The 23,035-nt window shown below is 38.0% G+C and overlaps 1 protein-coding gene across 1 annotated transcript; it reads left to right on the top strand.

The window, feature by feature from the left end:
* The first annotated feature begins 83 nt into the window (after positions 1–83).
* On the top strand, positions 84–21,936 carry LOC101167942 (enhancer of mRNA-decapping protein 3). Its single transcript, XM_004067454.4, has 7 exons — positions 84–231; positions 848–1,027; positions 2,274–2,464; positions 10,915–11,271; positions 18,481–18,634; positions 20,203–20,420; positions 20,718–21,936. The coding sequence occupies exons 2-7, from the start codon at positions 864–866 to the stop codon at positions 21,050–21,052; spliced, it is 1,419 nt and encodes a 472-aa protein (XP_004067502.1). The 5' UTR covers positions 84–231; positions 848–863; the 3' UTR covers positions 21,053–21,936.
* Positions 21,937–23,035: the final 1,099 nt, after the last annotated feature.

Raw genomic sequence — 23,035 nt, 5'->3', positions numbered from 1 at the left:
ACAAAACTTTTTTCTCTCCAACAAACTTTATTGCACATTATGCCATTTTGCAAAAAAATCACATTCAGGTATGCAATAAGAGCACAACAGCAATGAAACGCCGCCCCGTTGAGAACCAAACAAAACAGAACACGAGGGAAATAGAGGAAGTGACGTAGCGCATGGAACCAAGCACAAACAACAGCTTCAGGCCTAGCTTCTTTTGACTCTTGGTGGACAATTCTGTCGAAGGTAAATCGTTTTAATATTGGTTGGATGCAATCTGACTTAATTTTAGCTATTACAGATGCTAATATAAGATGTTTTTGATTATCATTTCAAATAAAGACACGTTTCTGCGCCATGTAAAAGCCTATCTAGCTTTAAGGTTGCTAACTGCTAGCCCTGAAGCTAACATTTTAGCCCAGTGATTTATCTTGAAAACAAATGTTGAATAGACGTTGCTATGTCAGTTATCTATACCTAAACGCCCCCCCCCCCATTTTTAAGAATACTTGTCCAGAAGAAATTTTTCTTCTTTTTTATTAGTCATATTATTATCTTAGATCTTTGGGCAAGACGTATTGTCTATTCAAAACATATAATATGCTGAAAAAAGTTGGTCAGCCTGTCAACGTTCATTTTCATTTTGCTCCATCCATCCATCCATCCATCCATCCATCCATCCATCCATCCATCCATCCATCCATCCATCCATTCATTCATTCATTCATTCATTCATCCATCCATTCATTCATTCATTCATCCATTCATTCATTCATTCATTCTTTCATTCATTCTAATTAGCACGTTTCACATTATAAAAGCCACTATAAAAGGTTCTCTTCTTTGTCTTGATGAACCACAGGCTTATCACAAGCAGAATGGCCACGGACTGGTTGGGCAGCGTTGTGTCGATAAACTGTGGGGTGATGCTGGGAATATATCAAGGAGAAGTGTCATCTGTTGACCATGCCAGTCAGACCATTTCACTGAAACAGCCCTACCGTAATGGAGTGAGGTGTCCTGTTCCTGAGGTCACATTCAGGCAAGAAACAACAGGGATGCTGCTACACCTTCATTAATGTCTGCTTGTGAATGGTTTTCACTGTTTTTATTTTGGAAATGTCTGAGATGTTACAACAGGGTAAAATCACATTTGATTATTTTAGATGTGAGGATCAAAGTAAATCCACGTTTTATTGAATAAACGAACATTAATCTAGAACAACACTTACTAATAAATGATGTACTTTTTGTAATGAAATATAAACTATTCATTTGTATTAATTTTAAATTAATTTTAAGAAATGAAGGATCTGTCACACACTAAGATCACTTCTTCACCTTCATTAAATAATAATTGGAAGTGGTTTATTAGAATTGGTTTATTTCAAGCAATAAAAAAAGGAGCTAAAAACATATATACATATTTAATCTGATTAAGCTATTTAGTCATAAATTGACGTAAAAATAAATATCCAAATCAGTTCATAATGTCTTGAGCTTTGGCTGGAGAAGAATCTTACGCATAGAATACAAGACGTTAGGAAATTCTGGTTTATTTTTGTAAAAATTGTGGCCTAGCTGAACAAACGCAACCTCTTCTTTATTTTCTGCCTAAGTCTCATCTTTCAGCCTCCACAAAAACCTGATAAAAAAATAGAACCTAAATGCCTTGAGTAGATGTGCTGCATGTCCAGATTCTGCAGAGCAACATGCTGGACAGATTTAGTATTGTATCAAAGGAAAAGTTAGTAGGAGTAATGCCTTATGTTTTACTGTAAAACATTTAGAGTAAAATGTTAGTATTTATTGTTAGACTTTTAAAAATGGTTTTGAGTATTTCACTTCTTAGAAGTGCTCTGCTGCAAAAACAAAATAAAATTCAGAAAGTAATCTTAGATTGGAGATTTTGAGGTATGTCAAGTGGCTACTTGAAAGTAATAATCCAAGTTGGAAATGGCAACTGTTTAGGTACGAGGTCAACTCATTGATTGCATAAAATATAAATTCAAATCAATCTTTTCCATAAAAAAACAAGGTTTTTGAAAATGCAAAACATTTTTATCTGTAACTATTTGGTTCTTGAAATTATCCTATTAAATATTCACATATGTAAACTCTTGGTTTCAATTGAGTTTACTTGGTTTTGCTAAACAAATCTAGTGATCATCATCTAACTTGAATATATACTCATGAAGCCTTTAAACTAACGTGAGAGACCTTTGTGAAGTGGTGTAACTCAATTAATGACTATTCTTGGTAAATGTAGTTTTCGGTTCTTTTTGTAGTGCCATGGATATAAAGGAATTGAAGTTCTTAGACATCCAGAACACGGTCAACAAGACCAGCACCGAGCAGGGATGCACTCCAGAAACCAGCGTCATTTCATCCGGCCACCCCATGCCAAGTAACAAAGCAACTAATGCAACCAATGAGAGTTCTCGATCCAGCACAACTCAAATCACTATCCTACGCAGAGGTGAGTTAAACGGGATCTGGTGTTTACGTCTCACACAAATGATTTTTGTGATTAAAACCAAAGTAAGCATTGATGTCATAAGTTTAGCATTTGTGGTTAGCAGAAATATGGACTCAAATTGGTGTGTTTAGGTTAACCCTTGTGAGGCACTTTAGCATTGGGAGTTGGGTCATCTAGACCAGTGTTTTTCAACCAGTGTGCCGCGGCACACTAGTGTGCCGTGGGAGATGGTCAAGTGTGCCGTGGAGAAATTGCCCTCATTAATCATTCACTGATCTAAAAACATTTCCCATCTCCAGGATATCAGCTCTTTGTTCATCCAAACAGGCCCTGATAAAACACTGAGTAGTTAGGAATATGAAAGATCTTAAAATTACTTTTTTTTTGTGTTTATTTAATTCTATTAAAGACATTTTGATAAGGATTACGTTACCGCGATTTACCTGCAGCTATGACAGTTTGCGGAAAAGTCCCGTCCCTTTAACTGTCTCCACCAATCATTCTTGAAGGCTTAATCACATGTCATCAGTCTGACCAATCAGAAGTGCTTAAAGTCTTCACTTCCTTGTTCTTAATTCTGCTGATAAAGTCGCTCAGTTCTAACAAAAATACCGGCTAAAGCTCTTCTTTAGCGGTGTAGCTTTCCACAGAGTCCAGTGTCAGACCGTGAAACAAGTGGACAATACAATAAATCTCAGAGACGCCAGTCTTTCTGCAAGTTTTCGGCACTTTTCACACTACATCTCCCATGATGCATTGGCTTAAAGAGCCAGTGTCCCAGCGCACAATGAGTTGTCCTTGCGAAACGCCTTGAAACCCCAACAAACAAACAGTTTCTAAATTTTTCTAATTTAACTTTCATTTCATCTCTTAGAAAAAACAGCCGCAACTTCCTGCTTTTCCGGCCACAATTATCACAAAAATACACGTGAGATTGCGGGCGGGCGGGCGGGGGGGGGGGGGGGGGGGGGCTGTTGATCAATACAGACCATGAATTTCTGTTTTTTTTTTTTTTTTTTGGATGCTGGTGTGCCGCGGGATTTTTGTCAAGGTTAAAGTGTGCCGTGGCTCAAAAAAGGTTGAAAAACACTGATCTAGACCCACTAGACAGTGCGCTAAACCTTTTTTCTTCAATGATTTGTGATCTTCACTGGTGTCCATGGATTACATGAAATTTTTCCACCTTTGTCCACCTTTGTCATGGTAGGAATAACACGTCAATGTAAAGGTGGGGTCATCTAAGATAGCACAAGGGTTAAACTAGAAACTTTGTCTCTTTATTGGAACCGCCAGATAAAAGCTTGATGCACGTCTGTCAAGCATAAAACAAATGCAAATGCCTTTGATAAGAACGTTTATAAATTAGTTTGATCACTTCATAAACTTGGAAAATCCTCTTTAGTGGTTTTAATTTCCTGTGTGTTTGGTGTTTGCGGAGAGAGCCTTAGTTTTTGCTTTAAATCTTTACAAGCAATAAAAAGGGATAAAAGGCATACAAGAAAATGCAGAAAATTGTGGTCATAAAAATCTGTTTTATTAGTATTTGTAGCAATAAAGCTCAAGATGCAATAAAGGTGGGAAATTATTCTGTGACCATCATTTTTTGGGGGAGATTATTAGGTACGTAAGGCAGGTTTCTGTTCTTCAGGGGAACAGGGCTTTAAAAGGTGGAACTAGAGGATGTTTTGCTGCTCATTCAAGTAACTTTTTCAGTTCTTAAAGACCCACTCTGATTTTCTTTTTTTAATCGGGTTTTTGGTGTTTTTAACATGTTTGTGTGGCATTTTTCTGATGATGGAGGACATACATTCGGAAATTAGGCTCAAAATTGCACTTCTCAATATTTTTTATTTTAAATTGTGAATCAGGAGCAAAAAAAAAATGCAATTTTAAAAAAGGGCTTATTTGAAATGTGAAAAATAGGTCAGGCAGGCCACAAGCTCCATGGTCTGCTTCATTTCGACGCATCCTTTTGCAAATGATTTGATCCATGCATGTCTTTGTTTTCCTGAGCTCAAAACTGAACGACTGGGTAGTTCCTATTTTGCTAGCCTTATTTGTTGCACTAATAATGTTTGGTTGGGGTTGTGAGGGACCTTAAGCTAGTGGGAAGTTCTGTAAATAGAGAAGGGGTTGCTCCACGGCAACGACCCCCCCCACAACTCATAGGGGGAATTTCTGACGAACTACTGCTGCTCTGCTGAAATGATTTCCTAGAAACAAGTTTTTTTATTTTGGCTAAAATCACAATTACCCATCTACCTTCTTCTGCTCCTCCGGGTCGTGGGGGCTGCAGTCTAAGCATATATGCCCAGACTTCCCTCTCCCCTGCCACTTCTTCCAGCTCCTCTGGATAATACATGTATAGACCCAAGGCGTTTCCAGGCCAGTCGAGAGACATAGTCTCTCCAGCGTGTCCCGGGACTTCCCCGGGGCCACCGCCCAGTGGGACATGCAGAAGGCATCCGCACCAGCAGCGGCTCTACTCTGAGCTCTCTGGGTGACTGAGTTTCTCGCCCTATCTGAAACGTATTATAAATAGATATAATAATGAAATAATCCTAACTAAAAGACCTCTGGGAATGCTTTTAAAATGCCTCCAAAGATCATCAGAGTGGGTCTACAAATATTGATCTAGAAGACTTTTCGACGTAGAGGGTATTCAGCAAAGCGTCTTCTCAATCATCCTTCTAAAGTCCAGTTGTTCTAAGGAACTTATTCCTGCAGTCATGTGACCTGGATGACCAAGTCTTAACACACTGCTGCACCAAAAAATGTTCCCTTAATTTTTTTTTTTGTGTTTAGCATATTTTCGTTTAATAGTATTGGGTTGTTTCAACATTTTTTTGGGGAATATTTTAATTTTACAAAAGGACATAAAATTGCTCCCAGACTGACACTGGAAATGATGTTTGTGACCACTACCAACTTTTAGCTCCGTTCTAATCTATACAAACTCGTAAAGAAAAAAATCAAATGAAAGTGGGAAGTTTATACGCTCTCTTATCAGTAAGTTAAAATGATAAAACTTTAACTTCTTTGGAAAACGGTAATAATTAATAGAAAATCTAGATATCATACCTTGTCTGAGGAGAAATATTCTCATATGAACAAAAAATAACCAGTTTTTGAGCGACAAACTTTGTTCTTGCCAAAGGTTTTGACTTGTACCGGGGTCGTTTCTTTTTTATTTCTTCTAGTTAGGACAATGAAAGAATTTGCCTAATGTGTTTCTATATATTCTCACAGTTCCTCCACTAGTCCAAATAAATGAATGACAAATAACCGGAATGCAGTCCAACAGAGTGGCCTAGTCAAAACATACATCCATTGTGAAACTTCTTGTGTTATTGTTTATATTGCTGCTGCTTAGACAGTACAGTTTGAGGAACTTTGTGCTACTGCTCATCAAGAACGAGCAATTTAATTGTTCACATATTGGCATTCACGCATCTTGTCTAGAATTGTGCAGTAATGAAGTCATAGTTTGTGGCCAGTTTTTCATTTGCAGTTAGTAATTTTGAGTTTTGGTGTTTTTGGAGCAAACCTGGGAAAAAGTTTTTTTTTTTTGTGTCAATAACTATTTAACAAATTATAAATTACCACTTTATAATCATATTACCGTATTTTCCGGACTATAAGTCGCACCGGAGTATAAGTCGCACCAGCCCAAAAATGCATTATATAGTAGAAAAAAACACAGATAAGTCGCACTGGACTATAAGTCGTATTTTAACTTTCACAACCTTATATGACACAATCATAGCAGACTGTTTATCTAATAATTTCACAGTAATTTTTTCTCAAACTTATTTATTTATTCTTTTCATGAAGCATCATTGGCCAACTAATACTCTGTTTTCATCCTGTATTTGTAGAAACAGTTTTCATTTTTATTGCATTTCTGAATCTATGAAATCATTGGAAAATAGAATATTATGTTGTTAGCCTTCAAGATCTTACTGTAAAAAAAGTTTGCTGATTCTCTGAGTCACTTAACATACTCTTAACACTTGACATACCTCATACATCAAATTGACCCAGGAACATCATCTCTGTTCCTCACAAATGAACATAACAGGAGGGTTAACAATGTATTTATTTCAATTTAGTTCTAATATAAGTCGCTGCGGAGTATAAGTCGCACCCCTTGCCAAACTATGAAAAAAAGTGCGACTTATAGTCCGGAAAATACGGTATACCTGATTCTGAAATGATGCATTTTAAACATAATTCTAATGATTCTAAATATGCTAAAGTTCATGTTTCTATTCCGACTTGTGCACGTGGCTGCAAATATTCCAATTTTGTGGTTCAGGCTTCCTGATGAGATGAGTTTAAAAAAAGCATTTCCTGTCGTCTGTATCCAGTCAGCAGGAAACTCGCATGGACAGCTTTGTGGTCTCTGAGGGAATAAGGTAAAGTCATTTCAGTTTCACATTCAGGCTAGCAGAACAATAGAAATGGCAGAGGTCACAAAATTGCTAATGTTCCACAGGGTTGTTATCAAATGTACCCTCTGTTTATGGTGTTTTGGTATGATGAATATGTTTTAACTTTTTATGTTCAGTTTGGTTTTTCTTTTTAACTAATTTTATGAACTTTGGTATTGTGCTCTTTTAGGTCATCAATTTCCTTTATGGTGAGACACAAAAAAAAAAAAAAACTGACCAAACAGTCTTTTCCACTATGCAAAATTCCCATAGCGTGCTAAGCGCCTGTACCAAAGTTCCTCTTTACAAAATGTGTGTGACTAAGATCAATAAACATTCCCCTCCCTCTCTGGATCTGCTCCTAAAGAGAAGGCTAGCCAAGCCTGCTTTTCATGCCTTCATGCCCCCCTGTCCTCTCCCTCCGCCGTCTTGCCTTCACTCGTTCCTGGCCGGCACAGGAAACTGACCCCCCCCCGACAGGAAGCCATGTTGTCCCAGCGTGCTCAGAAGGCCAAAGTGATATCAATTGTGGAGGCAATGTTTACCTTTTGAGTTAGTATTTTAATCTTTAGCTCTCAGGCCAGTGGCCAGGGATCTAATGCCCAAATTGCACGGGACCATAGTGCTGAGCGACTTGGGCTGGGCCGGTCCTTTCACACGCAACGCCATGCTCCCAAGAAGCCCCCGGCCACAAAGAAGGGAAAGTGGGGTGAGCTGTTGCTTATACAAGATCACGGATTCCAGGAATGGTTTCAGAATATCAGCCATTGATCTTTATGGGAGAGCAGAATGGGAGTTTAGCTACCAACCGCTTTAGTGGATCATGCATGGGTCCACCGAAGCACAGGCAAATTCCATCTGACGGGCATAAACTGGCATTTTGGATGAGTAGCTGCAGACGGTGCACTCATATAAAGCGTTCCCACAACCAGCCTGTAACTTTGCTGCATGATCAAGTTGTATTATATCCAGACTAGACCTTTAAATACTTTTTTTTTTTTAAATCCTTATGTCAGAAAATATGAGCCCTTTAGCTGCAAATATGTTGAGCTTACTTTTAAGACGACTCCACAAACTTCTCAGCTTCTCAGCTCTCGCCACTTTTTTTGCTATGTTGTACATTTACATCAGCTTTGGTTCTAAATCAATTCATGTGTTCACAAAACAAAAAACATTCAATATTTTTCTCTGTTGTTAGCGTTGTTTCAGCCAGCTTACAGCAATTGCCACCTCCACCATCCGATGCTTTTCACAGCTTCTGCTTCTAACTCTTCAGCTGTTGTGGTTTTATATAAAGCTAATTTCACTATTTGTCTTTATTCTCCAGTCCTTACCATCACAGACATTTGTGATTTGTGGTGACAAGGTCTGTTTGAAGTTAAATCAGTGAAGCTCACAGTGTGTCTACAGTGCCTTTTATTCATTAGCCTGTTTGACTTGGAGCTCTGCCCAGTTCATTCAGATTTTTGATTCATAGCATGACACAACTTCCTTGTAAATAAAGACAGCTTTGACAAACCTATATCCTTGTTCACACAGTTGAATATGCCATCCTGTCACTTTTTCTCCGACATGTTGGACCAGTCTCACCGAGGCCATGCTTGCTGCACGTAACTGAATGCGTTTAGGATCATACCCGTAAGAGTCTGTTTTTCCATGATTTAAAGCAAAAGGGATGAGTTCACTGGAGGGCATTTGTAGAAATCCTCAGCGGGAGGCTGCTGGTTGTAAATAGGTGTTTGTTTTGTTTACGTTTCGAACTGGGACAGGTGAGTCTCAGTATCTTGCGTGACAGAGGCCTAAGTACATTAGCTGTCACAGTGACAGTAGCGTGCGACTGGGCCTCGAAACTTCTGTTTAGCGTGAGAGCTGTGGATGATTGGAGTTGAAGGCCAGGTTTTTCCAGTTTTTCTCTTTTTGTTCTTGGTTCATTTTGTTTTTGTGTTTTCCCCATGTATGTAAACTTTATCGACTGCTGCCCATTTGGCCATTGCTAGTTTTATTGTGTTTCCTCCACTGTTAAAAAACTGCAAAACCATCTTAAAAATGTCTTAAATTATTTTGTGCAGATATGAACTGTGATCCTCATTAATGTTTTGCATTAACCTCAGTTTGAGGAGCGCCGGAGGTGAACATTAGTTCCACAGCACACAGCTAACTTGCTTATTAAGAATGCAGCTACACATGCATGGTGGCTCACGCAAAACACATCTTTGCTTTCTCTGTAAATGTCCGATCAGTCTCAGATAAAAATGACGCAGACTGATCATAGCTATCCAGAACATGTGAACAGCAATAACACACATTTCTTACATACATTTTCATTATTTTAATTCCTCAAATGGCTTTGTTTGGTTATGCAAAGTAGTTTTCAAATAACTGTGATTTAAAGTGAACAAATTGGATCACTATTTAATAAAATTTAGTAATTTAAAATGATTTTTTTTTTGCCTGTAAAACGTCAAAAAATGTAAAACAAAATCAATCCATAGATCTAATTTAATTTAACTAATTTAAATAATAATTAAATTCAGCCCCAGTTCGATTGTTAACTCTGACTAGTTTCTTTTTCATAGGTTTATGATTAAATTTGTTAGATTTCATTTGCAAGGCTGTTTCCATTTAAAATTCTTTTAATGGTTTATAAATGTTTTTATGGTTTTGGGCCTTCCTGAGGTCCTCTGGCACTGGCCTCTTAGTTGTCCCTAAGGTGAGGACCAAGACCCACGGTGAGGCTTCGATCTGCCATTACGGTCCTCGCCTGTGGAACAGTCTGCCGGAGAACCTCAGGGCCGCAGAGACTGTAGAGGTTTTTAAGAAGAGGCTTAAGACCCACCTTTTTAGTCTGGCTTTTACATGACTTTGATTATTGCTTATGTCTTTTATTATTTATTTATTTATTAATTGATCTGTTTTCCTTTTTTTCTTTTTTCTTTAAGGACTATTATTATCTCTGTGTTTTTAATATGCTATTCTTTTTGTTGTTATTTTACTAATGATACTTTGGTTATGTTTTAATCAGCTTACCTATTTTATTTTTTAATTACTAACATTGTTATATCCTATTTTATTTTTTATCTTTTTCTATTTTTATTGTTGTTATTTTATGATAATTTCTAATCAGATGTTTTTTACTTCAGTGTTTCCTCTTGGGGATCCATTGTTCTGGGGCACCACCAGCTTGACCTGTAGGGGGTGCTGTGCTGCGGTGCCCGTTCTCGTTGGGCGGGCTGGGGTCCCGCTCTGTGGTCTAATAGCCATGGAGTGGACCCTAGGCTGGTCTGTGTTGGGCGGGCACGGTAGTAGTGACCCCTGTGGTCCGGCTGGGCCTTGGAATAAATGGATCCGCATGATATTGTTTCCTCACAGCAGAACCAAGCCAGACCTTCTTTAAGCTGCAGTTCTTTGTTTCTGTTCAGAGTTCTACTGGGGTAACTGGGTGGGTGGGGGGAGGAACCTGGTGAGGGAGGGGTCCCATCTTTGTGCGATTGTCCTGTGTTTTCTGTTTTTAATAATTTTCATTTTTTATGACTATTTTATCTGCTTTTACGTTGAGCGCTTTGTGTTTTTAACTGAAATGAAAGGCGCTATATAAATAAATAAAGTTTGAGTTTGGACTTTTTCGAACATGTACTGTATATTGACTTAATGAGGAGCAAGTAAACGCTCTGAACTCTGAGCCCCTTTTTATGGCCCATTTTGAGAAAAGTAAAGAAATGCAAATGAAAAGGACGGATATCAAGCGCTGCATGGCAAAGACGGCTGTTGATTATGTTTACTTACCGCAGAAACATACACTGATGGTTTGAGACTTTAATCGATATTTTATCACCAAATTGTTAATAATTGTAATTTAAAGAAGTTTTGGTGACATTGGATCTTAGAGTGGGTAATGTGAGCATTAAAATGAAAATATTGTTTGTTTTTTAATGTAAATTTCTGGTAAATAGGAGTCTGAAAATATCCACTTTAAGTCTAAATACTTGTGTTAGCTCTTATCAAACTGTCTTTCTCCAGCACAGACAGGTTCATCCAACAGCAGAGGGGCAACTCATAGCACGCAAAGGAGAAGCGGGGTTCGTAATGGATTTGCTGGAGGCTCCGTGAGGTCAAAGGATGACGAATGCTTTGGTGAAGGGACCGATGAAGGGCTGGACACCGACTTTGACTTTGAGGCAAACCTGGCTTTGTTTGACAAAGCAGCCGTTTTCTCCAAGATCGACGGGATCAGAGGCCACAAGGCACAGCATCACAGCACGCAGACTGAACAGAAGCCCCAGTCCTACCGGCATGATGAGAATATTCTGGAGAGGAAGCCTGTAATATACAGACAGATCACAGTGCCTCAGCACGGGGGAAAGGAGTACTGTACAGGTAAGATAAGGCTAGTTTTAAGAGTAGAAACACTGTGAAATGGGTTTGAATTAGATTATTTTCCAACCACCCCCATTGAAGCATTATGTTACGTAGCCAAAACACCAGTAAAATTTAGATTTTTTTTATTTCCCTCTGTCTTTTAAACCAACAAATCTGCTTTCTAATACCTTGCATTCCTTCCAGTATTGTAAAGTACCTTTATGTTAAAAAAAGTTTAAGTCCATCTGTCCATAACATTATCAATGAACACGCTGACTTTGTAATCGCAAAGTTTGCTTTAGACAGAGAGGGTTCTTTCACTGTGTACTTCTGGCCGGAGCTGACAAAACGGGTTATGGAATATCACTGTTTTCACAAGCTCAAATGGCAAGTACAGTTCCAGCTCTTGTCTAATAGCAAAATATATAAAAATTCTTTGCAGCTTATTCCCTCTCTGCTGCAAGGAATGTGCTGCAGTGTTTATTTTGTTTTAAAAAGTACATATTATCTTACTAAAAGATAGAAAATGCTACTCCCCCTTGCGTTTTTTTAAGTCTAGGAATGACCTTTGGATCACTCACTGCTATTATCTTTTATTGGTTACTGTTTATCAAAAGTGTGCCTTTTGACTTCCAACACCCCCTCGGTTATGCTAATAGATATGGTGCCCCAATCCCTTTCTTAAATTAACAAACTTTGGAAGTGTTATGTAACTAGTAATGCAGACACAGGATTACTCAAGCAGGTTGAATCAATGGTCATAAAGGTTAAGGTGTGAGTAAGGTGGCATGGTGTTTGTACCAGCTCACTGATCTGTGGCTGTTACATATCACCATGAAAGTTGGTAGGACGGTTTCTAATGATGGTTGAGCGCGTCGACGTTCATCTAGAAAGATGACCATTAGGATATGAAAGTTATATGAAAGGTAGTATATGAAAGTTTCAACACATCTGGGTAAAATTATGGCTTTTGTGATTAGTTTACAGAAAAATCAGCCAATTTCAGTGGACATTAAAGACTCACTCTGATCATCTTTTGATCCATTGTAACCCTTGTGCTATCCTAGGCACTTTAACGTTGGGAGTTGGGTCATCTAGACCCACTAGTCAGCGCGCTGAACCTTTTTTCTTCAATGATTTGTGATCTTCACTGGTGTCCATGGATTACATGAAATCTTTCCACCTTTATCCACCTTTGTCATGGTAGGGAGAACACCTCAAAGTAAGGGTGGGGTCATCTAAGGTAGCACAAGGGTTAAAAGCACTCACTTTTAATTATGACTATGCTGTTTTTAGCCAAAATTTAAAAAAAACCTGTGTTGGTTTCTTGGACACAGAGCGGCAGTAGGAGCGGCAGTAGGTCATCAGAAATTCGCCTCTGAGACCGTTGGCGTGGACCAACACTGCTTCCCTTTTCCCCCTTTACCCCGAAACAATTAACAGTGCAATAAAAGTGGTAAGCAATATCGAAGCTATGCAGCCGTGCAGTTTTGAGCCAGATTTCAGCTCAGATGAGGAAAATGATGACGTACATGAATCTAATTGTCTACAAGTGGATGCATCAGAATGGAGCGACTCAGGGAGCTCTGTGTCACAAATAAGCTTCTTTCCCACCGGCTTTTTTGCATCTGCTCTGATTCACAACGGTTTGAATAAAGACACACGTAGAAATGCAATTTTGAGCTCAATATTTGTCCTCCATCATGAGAAAGATGCCCCAATATCATGTTAAAAACACCACAAACACAGTTTTCATCTGAGAGTATTTAAAAAGCAATGAAGTCAAAAACAGCTTTTATTGTTTTAGTCAATGGAATATTTTCAGTTGGATTGTAAAGTAGATTTGATTGTCTTAAGCCTAGAAGTTACCTGCAAGTTTAAAATGTTACCGCCTTGATTGTCATTAAACAATAAACGGCTAGTGGAGTGATAAAAATACTTCCCCAAAGCCTGGCATTATTTAGGTCTAGTGCAGAAAAAAATAGGCTAAAATTTCTTATAGGACATCTTAAAGATCACATACATTGTCTTTTTAAAAAAAACTTTTCAAAAGAATTTTCTCTTTTTTCATTTTATTGCGCTTCAGCTTTCACACTTTCTTCTTAAATTTTTTCTCAGTTCCTCTTTTGTTGATTGGCCTTGCCCAAACTTTTTAACGTTTTACAATTACGTCATTCTCTCAGCAAATCAGAGTCGTCGAGACTTTGAGAATTTGATGTTTCCTGACTTTTTGTGACACACATTATGTTGTCACCGCAATCAAACAGAGAGAATAGTACATTTGCAGACAGGAATTTAAAGAAACCGACATTTGCCGCGCACAGCCTCTTTTCTTACCATGCAGTCAGAACTGCTTCCCAGGGCTGTCATCGTAATCCCCATCCGCTGCATCCTGTAATTAGCATGCCGCCGTACAACCTTACATAAACAGCACCTCTGAAACAGGAACAAACCGCACTGCTCTTAACCTAGAATCTCTGCCAGTAAACTGATAAATCAACAGCTTGAGAAAACAGAAAGAAAAACATTGCCCAGCTGGAGGTATGGTTGACATAGTTCACTGTCATGGGGATTTACCTTTTTTTTTTCTATAGGCCATTGTTTATTGTAAAGTCTGAGCAAGTTTAGTTTTGCTATTATCTATTTTTTGGGGGGGCGAAACTGCTCCGCAACTAATCCAGACTTCAACACATTTTCAGGCAAGTAAAGAAGAAGTGGTTTGTGCGGAATAAAAATCTTGTAGCTTCTTAAGGCATGCATCCACTAAGTTTTACGCATATTGCAAAAGGAAAATTGGTTGTATGTGAATAATATACTTGAAGAAATGAGAAAAGTTTCACAGATTTATCACAAATGAACCACCTTAAAACCACAGACGTATGAATAAACCATGCAAAGAACATGTAAAAATCTGGTCCCAAATGTGTGCGTCAATTATGTCATTTTAATGAGGTATGTGTGCCGTATAGGTGATGTAAAAGTTATACATTGGTGATAAATGGTGAAAAGTCCGATAGACATACGTAGAACGGTCGTATAAAGCCACAAATTTGCATATGCATCCTCCAAAAAATCGATCACAATTCTGTAATATTTATGTAACAATTGCATATAAAACTACGTAAAATTTGCATAAACTGCGCAATTCTCCACCGAGCAAAGATTCTAAACGTCTCAAAACTAAATTCACGTAAAGACCCGTCAGCCCAAACCCTAGAAAGACATTTAGGCACATCGGTAAATAATGAATGCAAGAAACACTTATGAATTACGTGTATCATGCATGTATCACAAACAACCGAAATTTCATAAGTGAAAAATGCGCAAAATGGATGTAGTGGCTTTGTGACAGAGCCTTTACTTATGGAGTTCCTCATTAGTTTAAGGCATGTTCTTAAACAGGAGCGTTATGAGACTTTCCCCCATTTTGAATATTTAGATAAACTATTCAAAACTAAATACAGCTATATCAACTTTAAGAAAGAAATGGATTTTCATCCAGTTTACTGCTAAAGACAAAATTATCAGTAAATTATTCATTGGTTTTCAAACATGCAAGTCTTTTTTTCAACTCACATTTTGTTTTTTACGTAAACAAAAATAAAATAAGCTACTAAAGCTGAAGATATTTAGGAAAGCTTTAGCATATACAATGTTCAGCTTGAACAACTTTGGCTCACTACAATGCAGCTTCTGCTCCCTGTCGCCCGGGCGATGAAAGAAGCCACGGCCTAGATGTGAGCTGTGGGACCAGTTTTGTTTTCGACACTATCAGTAGCACGCTAGGCGGAGTGCTGTAAAGCAGCCGGTGCATGCAGGTGCAACTCTCATTTCCTCTGATCTTGGCACTTCAGGCGGTCTCTTGCGTGACAGTAATCAGTTTAAGATGGATATGTGTTCCACTTTACTATTTTTCATTCATTAGCAGTCTTTGCGTGACATCAGTGAGAATTGTGGTAGAGGTGCAACAATAAGCTAGAAATCTAGCTGGGTTTTGCTTTAGTTTCTGCTAACGTGTCATTATCTCGTTAGCATAGTGTGTGCTCTTTTGCAAGGCTGAGTGTGTGCCTGTGACCGCGTTGCGTGTGTTTGGATTAAGGGTGTACACAACGCATCATGCATGCATCAGTGCAGCTGGCTTTCTTGTCGAGAGAGGTGTGAATTTGAGGACACCCGTTGAGGCTGCCAAGTTCTCATTTAGCAGGTCGGATATCTGTATGAGGCCATTAGGGATTAAACTCGGTCCCGGCTTGGCTGTAAGTGATGGACTGGCAAAAGTTATTACACTCTTGAAAACTTGCCTTGTAAGTTTGAACAGTCACAAAATGTTATAAAATGAATCATAAAAACCCAAAATACTCTTGACTGTCAGTCTTGCTAAATAAAGGAAATATTTAATGTTTTCCTTTTAAAGTGGGAAGATCCATGGAAATGCATTCTTCTCCTAGCTGATCTGTACTAAACAAAACAACAGAATATCCAATTTGTTTAAGATTACTTCATATTTGTGACCAACTTCTAAATGATTAACATATCTTGCAACCATTAATCCATTTTGACATCAATACCCCAATATCTTTATTGGTTTCTGAAAGATTTCTTTTTCCATCCTGCTTTTATTAAATACCTTTAACAAGGTTACATAACACATTGTCTCACAAATTTTTCTTTTTGTTTTTTAAAGTGTTCATTCTTTTTACAGACTTGACTCTCAAACCAGGGTTCTCCAGCCCTATTCCTCGTGATCTAGTGCCCTGCTTCAGTAATTATTGGTCCCCTTGATCAGGTGTATGAAGCAGAAACTGGACTTACTCAATCAATCCTGCTAATCAGTAATCACTGCAGCAGGGTTAGCTGTAAAACAAGCGGGGCAGCAGCTCACGATCAACAGGGATGAAGACGCCTCTTTAAATGAACATACAAAGAATTAGTTAAATGTTATCAGCACAACAGTGCTCACAGTTTTAATAAAGTTAAAGTTATGCTAAATGTATAAGTATATGATAGCTTGTTGCTGTTGAACAGCCCTTGGTTTAAATTAAACATGGTGTTTATTCGCCCACTGACATAGACAAAATGATCCCTTTGGGTATCAGAACTTCGTAATGAATAAAAATTGATGTTTATATACTTCCCAGTATTGGGAAAACTTGGTTGCTGCTTAAGAAGTATTGCAATACTTTCAGGAAAGCAAAACGCAAGAAAAACACTATTTAATATAGTTAATATTGTAATGGTAGTATACATTCTAATATATAGAGACAAATGTAGCATGACGTCAGATGCATTCATTCACAAATCCATTTTTTTTATTTGAGAGTCATTCAATCACTTCCATGGTTTAAAAAATCACCAGACTAAATAGGGTTCTCTCAGAATGTCAGTGAATACCAGTGTGTATTCATGATAGATCACCTGTGCAACAAGCTCAGTCTTATAGTGTCCCCATAAAATATTACATAGTTATCTGTCTGTAGTGTTCAGAGTTTGAAATGTTTGTAACTGACAGAGTGGATCAATGGATGCTGAGGTGCAGAGGTGATGACTGCAGCTCTCCAAACTTTATAAGACCTTTAGAATAGCTTAGGAACAGTGTAGTGTGTGTATCATTAAATGGGTTTCTTTGACTGGACAGCTGCATCCAACCCCTCCGTCCCAAAGTGCAATGCAAACCAGACTCCAGAGCGGTGGAGAAGCCTTCTTCTAGAGTAGGGAATTAGGTTTTCGCATCTGGAAATCTGGTGGATGAGTTTGGGTTGATCAGCGGCAAGGAGAACAAGACCTGCCTAATTGTATTGTGCCAAGTATGAAGTGTGGTGGAGGGGATATTATGGTGTGGGTTTGTTATTTTTGGGCTGGGTTTTCCCTGTAGTTCCATTAACGGAATGAATATGCTCCAGATTCCACGCTCCCAACTTTGGAACTGTTTTGGGATTACTGCACACAGGTTCACAAAGGTAGTTTGTGTGTTATTTAACATAAACATTGTCTTTTGTTACAAGGTGACTTCTACTCTTTGGTAATAAACAATTCCTGACAGAATATCTACCGGTATATAAGAGAAGTCCAAAGATTTGTAGGATGGACAGAAGCTTTTAAAATGTATTTTAAGTGAAATTAATTATATGAAAATAAAATTCAACTACTAGTATCAGTGAGACAAACTGACTAAAAATGTTTTTCAACAAACTGCAATTTGTACCCATAAAGTTTTGTGTTTGCACATTAGTATATTTCAGTTCTCACATCCTTTGCATGTTTCCTTCGTCAACCTCTTCTCAACCTCTCACCACAAGCTCTTAGTAGACACGCACAGGTGTTTATACGTGGATGATGTTTATCCTGCGGTGTGTTTTGACTCAGACCGCAGTCAGGGGTGGCTGATACACAGCAAACAGTTGGGAATCGATGGGAGGGCATGTGCGTGTGAGCTCAGGTCCGCGGGGAGCCGGCGTTTCCCCTGTAGTCAGTGCCTTGTATTTTTAGGGTTTTCTAAAAGCTGCTGATCTCACCTTTGTGTCTCAGAAAGTAAGGATTCGTGCCACCTGATCTGACAAATTATTTTAAGTCCCCCCCCCCCCACCCCCCACCCCCCAAAATTTGAAATCTAACAGTTTTAAGAAATAATCCTAATTTTGCTGCTAAATTTAGATTATTTGTTTTTTAAGAATGTTGGGTTTAAAAAAAAGAAACATATTTTTCTGTTTTTGTTAAGGATTTTAACAATTAATTTACATACCTTTGACTTTTTAATCACTTTTAGGTTGAGATTTTGAAAATAATTTCTGGGTATTATGTTAACTCAAGGTTCAGTGTGACATTTGATATTTCTTTTTCCTGAGGTATAGTTTTTCAAGGTGCATCGATGAATAGCAAAATACTCTAAATGAACAAAAATTGCTTTTCAAATCAAAATAGACTTTTTTCACCTAATACATTTACATTTTTTGAATATTATTCATAATTCTCAGATTATTAATTGTTTGGACTATTTTGTTGTCTTTTGCCACATATGTTTTATGCCTTGTCTTTTTGGATTTTCTACAGATTTACTGAAAAGCATCAAGTAATAGTAATAAGCAAATCAGAGTTACCTTATTATATTGTGTGGGTTCAGATGACAAAGTTTCATTACACATGTATTCATTTCCTAATCAGGATTTTGAAACTTTCCTAATCAGGATTTTCCTTCACGTTGATATTGTGCATTATGTTTTGCCTTTTCAGACTCGGGCCTAGTCGTTCCCAGCATTCCCTATGAGCTCCACAAGCGTCTGCTTGGGGCCGCGGAGCGTTGGGGCCTGACTGTTGAGCGCAGACTGGAGACCATTGGCGTCTGTTCCAGTCAGATGGCTTTGTCGTTGCTTGGAGGACCAAACAGGTGAGAAATACCATACTTGATAGAGTATGGTATTAGAGTTGTATTAAATAAATAATGGTAAAAATTTTGATTATCTTGTTTACTTATTTAAAACATCTAAAAATGATAGTTTCTATCTCAGTGGAAGGATTCCTCACAACACATTAATTCGATCTGGGGAGTATTGGTATCTAGCCGGAAAGCATGAGATCTCAATTGGTTTCATTGTTGATAAGTTGATCTTTTTTGAGCTTTCCATTTGATATTGTCCTTAAATTGTCAATGGAAAGTGCTGTTTCTGTTCTAAAGCTGACATCTCTGAAATATAAAAACCGTTTAATGTTATTTATCTTTGACACGTTGCTCAAGAAAAGTTTGCCCTAGAAGTCTATAACCACTTGTTTTTTTAGGATATTGTAGAAATGATGACACGTTGGTATCTAAAGGTTTGGAATTGTTACCAACACAGACACACAATTCCAGAAATTGCTCCAGATTCCTTCAATAGTCTTAGACTGGGTAGCTCTGCAGACGTGGAAATATGCTAATCCCTCCTAATCTCCTCTCGAGGAACATGGTTTATATACGTCATTTATTTTCTCACATAATTGTTGGATTTCTTTTTAGCCACCTTTTTCTCTTCCACAGGAGATTTTTTTTTTTTGCTAATGCTGATGAGCTGCTACACATCTTGACTTTAATAAAAAATATTACATTTTGAGGGAGTCAAACCACAGTTTTTCTGTTTTTCTGCTTGTTTTATGGGATTAACTTTAACTGAATGTTTTTGTTGTGTATGCCACTCCACAGTTATACAGTTTAACATCACCACCTGTAGCAGACGAACGTATTTTAAAAAAAAACGGCCGGATATTATTAAAATATGGCAAAAAACTTGATTACCAATCGAGGTTTTATAGATCTTCATTTTGCGTTACTTGTCCACTGATGGCAAAAAGGAGAAAGAAAAGACCTAATCACTTAGTTTTTTTGAAAAAGAAAGGTTTCTACATCTGTGAAAAGGTGAAAGAAGCCACGCTAACTCTCGCTTTTTGTAACCATGCTGTCTTTAATGAACCCTTCCTCGTTTTTCTTTATTTAATCTTATTTATTCACATGTTTTTTTTTAACAGTTACGGTACTCAAACACTGATGTGTATTTTCGTTTTTTCAAAGCCTCCTTTCTATTGGGGAGTATCTATAATGGTTCACTATGTTTAATCATTTAACTAATTCTAACTTGATGTGAACATTTACATTTTTCCTACGTTTTACAAAGTTTGAGGTTAGTATCTTGGCACACTGGTAAATTCAATGAGACGGTGCTGCTTGCAATCAAAATAACCACAACAGTCATTTATAAAGTAGGTTACTTCCCCTATTTATTAAAATGTTAAAAGTAATTTCATTGAAAAATGCCTAAACAAAAACATTAGCTTAACTTATCTAACTAAATATGTTAAAAGAGGCATTTAAATAGCATTTTAGAGAAACATAATGCCAACAGGTCATTTTCTGCAAACAAATATCTGTTTCTTATTTAGGGCTTGTAAGAAAACTCATTCACCCATTTTTCATTCAACCCCCAGACTGACTCCGAAAAACGTCCATCAGAGGCCAACGGTTGTCCTTCTGTGTGGCCCCCACATTCAAGGAGCCCAGGGAGTCAGTTGCGGTAGACATCTAGCCAACCATGAAGTGGAGGTTATTTTGTTCCTGCCAAACTTTGTGAAAATGCAGGAGTCGATCTCCAGCGAGGTCAGCCTCTACAGCAGAACAAGCGGTCTGCAGGTGTCCAGCATCAAAGGTGACATCATCTGTGTTTCAGTTCCTTTCTGCTTCAGCTTCACTTATTCAGAATCAGAGGTTCTAACTGTCAACAATTCTGCATGACTGTCTCCTGATGGACATTACGTCATCGATCTCTGTTGGTAAACACAGATAAAGGTTGCCCTCTAGTGGAATCTCCCCTGAATGAAATTCTACCTTGAATGTTCGAAGACGTTGACTTATAATTTCAAAATTTTACAACTTCTTCTTTGGAAAGTGTTACCTGTAAAAATGTGCAAGCTTTAAAGCCCGTTTTGTGTCTTTTGTGTCCCAGAACTCCCCGCGAGTCCGGTCGATTTGGTCATCCACTGTCTGGACAGCCACGAGAACCCACTGATGAGGGAACAGTCCTGGTACCAGTCAGCCGCTGACTGGGCCAACAGGAACCGGGCTCCAGTCCTCAGCATTGATCCCACCACCAACGAAGGGCCCCAGGCTGTGGAGGCAAAGTGGGCCCTGTCCCTCGGACTTCCTCTGCCTTTGGCAGAGAGGGAAAGCCGGCTCTACCTGTGCGATGTCGGCATTCCCAAACTGGTCTTCCAAGAAGTTGGAATCAGTTACCACTCGCCGTTTGGATGTAAATTTGTCATCCCTCTTCACCCAGCATAGTGAAGCAACATACGTGTGCAGGAGACTCTACATTTGTAACTGTTTTTTTTTTTTTTGTGAAGATTTTTGACAAAATGTATAGAACTGAAGGGTGCACAAGTTCCACAGTAATCCTCAGCAGTCGCCACTTGTTACTCTTGTCTTTTGAGAAGAAAACATTTCTCCATGTGTTTTGACAGGGGCTCATTGCTGATGTGAATATGTTTACAAAAAGCCGACCACTTAGCCTGTTTTACTTCTGACTCGTATCGTTGGACCAAGCAACAGCAGAACAGTTCCTGTTTTAGATTCCGGCTGGAGCCAGGTCCTGACCCAGCCTGAAGATGGCTTCGAGACTCCACTCTCCTTCCTCTTCCAATGCTGACTGTTGCAAAAACAACTCTTTTGATTCACCTCAGAAAGGTGCTATCTGTCCATAGCGGTTGTAGTGTTTGTAAAAATCATACAGTATTTATATTTGTATTTATTTTTGGAATATCTCTCAGGAATGCAACGTGAAAAAAAAAAGTTTTATTTACATGTGTTTTGAGTTTAAAATGAAACCAAATTTAGAACCAGAAAGCTTTGATGTTACTGTTGTTCAAGAGACAAAGCATCACTTTGTAGCATCATAAAGTTTAAAGGATTATTGATGTTTACAAGTTTTTATTTTTATTTTAGACACTTCATAAGGCGGCTCCTTGTTTAAAAACCACACGATTTCTGTGCTTTTTTTTATGTTTGGTCTTTGATCCAGTAAAATATGAATGTACTAGTCACTCATTATTCTTGAAATACACACAAATGGATGTATTTGTGACCAGAACTAATCTGCAGGCCATACAGATAGTATTTCAGAAGGCTGATTCACAACTGCTGGAGATTAAACACTAACTTCTGTTTTACCTGTTATGCTTATTTAACCTTTGTGTTATCTTAGATGACCCCACCATTACATTGTCGTGTTCTCCATACCAAGGTGGAAAGATTTCATGTAATCCATGGACACCAGTGAAGATCACAAATCATTGAAGAAAAAAGGTTCAGAGCACTGTCTAGTGGGTCTAGATGACCCAACTCCCAATGTTAAAGTGCCTAGGATAGCACAAGGGTTACACATGTAAGATTTCAATTTAAAATCTTTGCCGTTCCTTGGATGTGCTTAGCTTGGAATGGTAAACTAAAATGGGGCAAAAACCTATAAACCTTAAAACAAATATTTTTTAAAGTAAAAAAAAACAAAAAACGTTATATGTAATGCCAAAATTCAACATTTTAGCAGAAGCAGCATTAGTTGTGTTTTCAAGAAGGTATTTTGAGGTGAAGTTTGTAAAAGGCTCACCATTAATACTGTTATTTCAAATCAGGGGTGTCCAAACGGTTTGCAGAGGTCCACACTTGATGCGGTGAAAATGTGAGGGCCAACCAAAGGGCCAGAATTCTCTGAAATTTTAAAATAATATCAAATGCAAATGAACTACAACTTTGAAATTAACAACTTTTTGGGCATTCGGATACTTTTCATTTATTCATAGAAAAGAAATACATCAACATTGCTGTGAATTTCGCATTTGTTGAATAGGAATAAAATGAAAATTAAAAAATAAAATGTGGGGGGAAAAAAGTTTGCCAACATTAAATCTGGGTTCACGTGAAATGTTGCATATTATTTACTATTAAATGCTCATTGTAAACATCCAAATTTAAATAATGTGAAAAAACATACGTTTTTATCTATGTACAAACCACTTTTGTATCTCACTTAAAACATACTCCAATTTCCGCTTGTCCTGATGGCTCTTTCTGTCAACTTTACTTTTTTTTCTCCTTTGGGTTTACAGTCAACATTTTAGAAATGAGTTATAGTGTTACAGAAGGGTCCAGCAACAAAACTGTCACAGGTTTACAGTGGCTTACAGCAGAATTCAGACAATCACAATCAAGAAATCGTACACACATTTTTTTAGAGAGTGCTGGGCTTCCAGATATTGATTTTATGACAGG

The sequence above is a fragment of the Oryzias latipes genome, chromosome 3 (genome assembly GCF_053564925.1).
Source record: "Oryzias latipes strain Hd-rR chromosome 3, Olatipes_Hd-rR_3.1".
Classification (NCBI taxonomy): domain Eukaryota; kingdom Metazoa; phylum Chordata; class Actinopteri; order Beloniformes; family Adrianichthyidae; genus Oryzias; species Oryzias latipes.
The sequence above is the reverse complement of the archived record's forward strand: the minus strand, read 5'-3'. Positions and strand labels throughout refer to the sequence as shown.

Coding starts and splice junctions, on each gene's coding strand:
- LOC101167942 (XM_004067454.4), top strand. CDS start 864: ATGGCCACGGACTGGTTGGGCAGCGTTGTGTCGATAAACTGTGGGGTG. Junction 2,465..10,914: donor AATCACTATCCTACGCAGAG/GTGAGTTAAACG, acceptor GTCTTTCTCCAG/CACAGACAGGTTCATCCAAC. Junction 18,635..20,202: donor TTGCTTGGAGGACCAAACAG/GTGAGAAATACC, acceptor TTCAACCCCCAG/ACTGACTCCGAAAAACGTCC.